Below are 6019 nucleotides of genomic sequence, written 5' to 3'. Positions count from 1 at the left end.
CAACAATAATTATGTAATATAGTTTGACATATCTTCTAATTCAGTTTCACACAAAAGCCATTCTCTGTAAAAATCACCCATTACGAGTTCCTTATATTGTAACAAGGTAGTCGCTTTGGCAATTGGCTTGAAACTTTCTTCAAATGTCATAGCAAAATTCCAGTCGACCTCTACTGTAAAGCTCTTGTCGGATTCAATCCAAATTTTAGTTGCTATTAATGATTTTACCATTTCAAAAGTAATACTCTATCTTGTCGTATTATCTAATACGGGCAGTGGGCTAGCTTTTGATTCCCGCATTTTTTAAATAAGTTTAACTTCTTCCCGACAACTGTTTATGTTGTTGTAATTGCTTTAAAACATCCCAAGCTGCCAATTCCAATGTATGTGCTGCACAATGTATAATCGACAATGTCTCCGAAATACTTGTTGTCACATTGTCGAATACCTCGTTACTAAATTTTTCTTCGTTTTCAATATCATATTCCAAATATTCTTGCAATAGCTTTGATGTTTTAATAACGTTGGCTCCATTATCAGTGGTAACAGAGTAGAACTGACTTATATTTATGCCGTATTTTTCCAGAATGTCTAAAACTTGCTGTTTTAAAAACTGTGCGTGATGTCCTTCTTTTAGTTCGACCATTCCTACTGTATAAACTACAACTTCAAAATTTTGGTTAATGAAATCTATCTGTCCACGGTTGCAACAGATTTTGAAATGCCTCATTAATAAAATTGCTAAAGGGCATATTCATTTCTGTAATACTTTTGACAATACATTTCATAAATTCTTCCTTGTTCATTCTTAACTTAACATTTTGGATTTTTCTTTTTTTGCTGTAGGTGACGAATTATCTTCTTCAGGTGAAATGGCTTCTTTATGTATATTGTTATAATGCCGTTTTATATTACCCATATGAGCTTTCAATTCCATATTGTATAATTTGAAACGACCCATTTTGCTTGCAGTATAATTTTCATATACAAATACCTAATACCCGGTGTGCTCCGGTACCCCAATGAAATTAAATACATAATAACCAAAAAAAGTTATTTATTTACTTACTAAACTATAAAATTTCTCTTAAAGATTAATTATAATTTCTCTTGATGACAATATATTTCATTTAAATTCTAAAATAATACATTAATAATCTATTTATTTCTTATACTTGCTTAAATTTAATATATACTTTTATTCTTAAATAATTAATATTCTTATGCCTTGGGATATACAATATTTCTTGTTTTACCCTCATATATGTAGTGCCAAGCGCCCTATTGAAAGTCCGCCAGTTATACGATTTTTTCTTTTTTAGATATACGATTTTTATACCCTTCACCTTCTTGAGAAGGGTATATATAAGTTTGTCATCCCGTTCACCTTCCTGTAATTTCTACAATATAATTTTCCGACCCTATAAAGTATATATATTCCGAGTCCTTATAGATAGCGGAGTCGATTAAGCTATGTCCGTCTGTCTGTCTGTGTGTTTGTTGAAATCAGTTTTTAGAGGACCCCAGATATCGGCGAGATCCGAATCTTCAATAATTCTATTAGACATGCTTTCGAGAAGATCGCTATTTAAAAAAAAATTAAAAAAGATGTTTGAAATACACTATGGTGAAGGGTATATAAGATTTGGCACAGCAGGATATTGCACTCTTATTTGTTTATTTTTAATCTAGTTTTTAAATTAGTTTGGCTCTTGCTTGTAATATTTTAGAGTATTGTTGGTTCACAAAAGGAATTTTAGTGGCTTTTAGAGGAATATTATTTTAACTTTTTATAGAAAAATGAGTCATAATTTTTAGCTTATATGATTTAACAATTTACTTATGTAGATTACCCTTATATTGCACTAGAAATCGTTTTGCAGTCCAGAAATACTCTTACATAATTTCATTATTTTTCCGCCGAAATAAGCTTTAAAATGCGAAATTTTTGAAATCTTATTATATTATCAAAAACTGTTTTGAACATAAGTGTACAAAGATCAAGATTTTCAATTGCTGGTAGGCCTTTTTAAATAAACAATTTTTTATTTTCTCGTATTTCGTACAATTGTTTGAAAAGCATTCCCAAAAAAACGGCCCTCGTGATATATGATTGTTTAAAATTATATATAACATGTATTTAAATTTATTATATTATCTCTTTATACTATGTATTTTTATATTAATTATAAACTAAACATCTTATATTTTTATATTATACATACTAATTCTTTAAACACTAACTTTACACAACTTTACAAATATTTTACATTTGCTGCACACCAGAGCAAGGAAGCAGGGATTCGAACCCTTGTAGCTCTCGATGATCAGGGAGGTGAGTTCACTTTTTACACTTTACATTAATTACTTTATATACCTTAATAAATAAATTTAATTGACATTGATATATATTTGTACTCAAAAATATCAACAATTAACCGCTTAACGACAATAAATAGTGTACAAAGGTTTTTATCAAAGAATAATAAGAAATTGGACTATAACATTTTACAATACTAACATATAACACAGGCGAGTTTTGTGTGAATTCAACACACTGGTGAAAGTCCGACTCTCTCACAAGACGTTAAAACTTTTTCGCGAAAATATGAAGATAATTTACCTTCTTTCACATTTTCTTACCCACACAACACATTTTTTAATTTTTTGTCCATTTTCACACCGTTAAATGGCCCAAAATAGTTTTACTTTTTGTAAACGTGAAATATATATTTTTTTTTAATTTTTTAACAATTAATTTTTGAGGAATTTTAATAAAACTAGAAAAAAACGAAGTTGTACGTTTTGGTATTGAATGTGGGAAATAAATATAAAATAAACATAATGTTTTGCAAATATGAGAATAAACAAATTAAAAAATGTATTTATTAAATGTTTACAGATCAAATGTGCAATAAAAAGATAAAAAAATCTACGAAAGTATACATTTAAATGTTTAATATTTTTAAGTACGTTTTTATGCAACTATGTAAGTTCCCAGCAGTTCGACAAAGAATCAACGCATACGAAAAAGACACTAATTTCCACTAATAGTTAACCACCTGGATGATCGTAATTCGGATTTTTTTTTGTTATTCATCACGAATGTGCCCTTTGTAATCGAGAATGAAGACAGTCGTCACTTTAGTGTCCTCTTTGTAAGCGGGAGCGGAGATAGTCGTCTCTTTACTGTCCACAAGTAACATAGAGATTATACTCTTAAAAGAATTTTTTTGTTGTATTTCCGAAAGTAGTTAGTTTACCCATCTTTTGGAGAAAAAATTATTACTTTTTACTAATATGCCACCATCTGGTTGACTCAAATTTATATCTTTCGGGTCAATAGTCACATTATTGTCCCATAGAATTCTAGAGAGTAGACACTTCAAATTTTTAAATTTTAGTTCCATTAATATCTTACCACCTGGCTGACTCCAATTCGTATGTTTTAGATCTTTCGTCACAAATAAACTCTTTGTAAACGAGAATGAAGACAGTCGTCACTTTAGTGTCCCCTTTGTAAGCGAGAGCGGAGGCAATCGTGTCTATACTCTCTTTTTGTAGGGTGTAGAGTGACGATTGACTTCCTCGTAGGACAAGCCCATGTTAAAATGGTTGGTCACCTAGGTAGTCAGTGGTAGGTTAAGTGGTCATTTCGGGACTGTACCGTCGCAGTTGGGTTAGGTACCAACTGACAAGCCCCAATTTCTTTATATTCTTTGGTTTTTACCAGCGTTTAAATATGCAGCACTAGCACCACCTCTCTTGTATATGACTATAAAATAAATATAAAACTTTATCATTTTTGTATCACTTTGCTACTAAAAATTGCAGTCATATATATTCGTATTAATATAATAATTGCAACTCGTGTTTGCATTTTTTAGTAGCAGGCAGACATAATTGCAGGCCAACACAAATATATTTTTGTGCTTTAGCAGCACACACTCAAATTTGTTAAACTAATATGGCGAGTATTGATGTTATTTTTGTTTGCGTTTAGTTTTTCCTAGTAGCAATGTAACTTTATTTTGGTTTAGTCACTGCCAGTTGTAGATTTATTTATTATTTTATTAACTAACTTAAAGTTAGTTGCTAAAAAGTCAAGTAATAGTTTTCTTTTGTACTCCCTACTGTATTAATTAATTACATTTTAATCAAATATATTTAAAATTTAACTACTAGTTATCTATTATTACATTTCGCTTTAATACAAGTTCTGATATTAGTTCGTTAAAATTATCATCAGTTTTCTGCACCGGTATCCATAAAATTATGAATGATTTGTTCATGATTCTCATTGATCCAAATCTAAAATAAATTTTAAAATGTTATGTGTAATTTTAACTCTTAATGTATTATATTTACAGTATTAATCAGCTGAATTTAGAATTTAGGAATTTGAAATATTTAACATTTTATAATTAATTTTTCAAATTTACTGACTCTAATTTCACAACGTATACAAAAAAATGCCAAAAATGTAAAACAAAATTCCAAATAATAAAGAAACATGAGAAAACATGTCGAAACAAAATGCTCTCCCGCATTATAGTAGCTTGTAGCTAGTCTTTAAAAGTCGGTGTTAATAAATACCAAATTTTGGAACATTTCTGCATTAAATTGTTGTTCGTTTATAGTCAGTCAACTAAAGTTAACAAATAAAATCATAATAATAGAGAAAAAATTTTGAAATACAATTAATTCTCTCCAGATAATTTTGAGGCACTTCTGCATTACAGTAAAGTTAGCTTGTAGTTAGTATTTAAAAGTCGGTTCTTTACGTTGCCAAATACAAAATTTCGGGACAGATCTGCATTACATTGTAGTTAGCTTATAGTCAGTCTGTAAAAGTAAACTAGAAGTGAATTTTTCTCGTAGTCGACTACAAAATTGCTGGCAGGGTGTATGTCGATATTTTTCGATAATTTTGGGGTACTCCCGCATTATATGATAGTTAGCTTGTAGCTAGTCTTTAAAAGTCGGTTGTTTACGTTAATAAATACCAAATTTTGGAACATGTCTGTATTGCATTGTTGTTCGTTTATAGACAGTCTACTAAAGTTAACAAATAAAATCATAATAATAGAGAAACAAGAGAAAAATGTTGAAATACAATTAATTCTCTCCAGATAATTTTGAGGCACTTCTGCATTACATTAAAGTTAGCTTGTAGTTAGTATTAAAAAGTCGGTTCTTTACGTTGCCAAATACATTACATTGTATACATTACATTGTAGTTAGGTTATAGTCAGTCTGTAAAAGTAAACTAGAAGTGAATTTTTCTCGTAGTCGTCTACAAAATTGCTGGTAGGGTGTATGTCGATATTAATATGTATATTTATTATCATCCATATATCGAAGATATTCGACCTATAATATCATGTACTGATTGACATATTAATTATTAAAATATAGTTTAAATATTCTCATAGTTTCTGTATGATATAATACAGAAAATACTACCTTGATATTTGTTTGTTTTTTCCCCAATGTATTTCAAAATAATATTAACTATTAAGACGTCAGGTGTGTCTAATAAAACGTATTTTTCAGCAAATATTACTACAGCTAAAATCTGCAATTTTATTAAATTAATTCAGTTCAAATTACAGAATATATAATCCCAGCAAAAAAAGAATGAAGTTGTTCAAGAAGAAGGGGTATTTTCATGATTGCTTTCGAACTTATTCATTTTAACCCATGTTATTTTTATTCTTAAATCCGAATAAAATTGCCATAAGTGAATGCATGAATAATTCCTTCAAATGATGTTATTTAATTCCAATGTAGAAATTGCAATACTTCACTATAAATTGTTAACCTTTTAGAATTTATATATACTTAATGCTCTAATAAATTCTAATAGGCTTAACAAATTTCATTGAATTTGTAAAAAATTTACATTTTAATTTGTGTACATACTTACATATGTACAAATGTTTTTGATAATAATAAACAATTGTTTATTAATAATAATAATAAACAAAAATTAGAACAGTATTGACAATATTGCGGA

The 6019-nt window shown here is 28.8% G+C and overlaps 1 protein-coding gene across 2 annotated transcripts in view; it reads left to right on the top strand.

The window, feature by feature from the left end:
- Window positions 1–6019, top strand: part of LOC111689226 (synaptosomal-associated protein 25) — a 648407-nt gene that overhangs the window by 406988 nt on the left and 235400 nt on the right. Inside the window, exon 4 of one of the 2 annotated variants that reach the window (XM_046948034.1) lies at window positions 2287–2335. The exons of the other annotated variant lie outside the window; for it this stretch is intronic. Coding sequence (XP_046803990.1) covers window positions 2287–2335 — 49 coding nt within the window. The remainder of the gene's footprint in view (window positions 1–2286; window positions 2336–6019) is intronic. 2 annotated transcript variants of the gene reach the window in all.

The sequence above is a fragment of the Lucilia cuprina genome, chromosome 4 (genome assembly GCF_022045245.1).
Source record: "Lucilia cuprina isolate Lc7/37 chromosome 4, ASM2204524v1, whole genome shotgun sequence".
In the NCBI taxonomy this organism is placed as follows: domain Eukaryota; kingdom Metazoa; phylum Arthropoda; class Insecta; order Diptera; family Calliphoridae; genus Lucilia; species Lucilia cuprina.
This window is presented reverse-complemented; position numbering and strand designations above follow the sequence as displayed.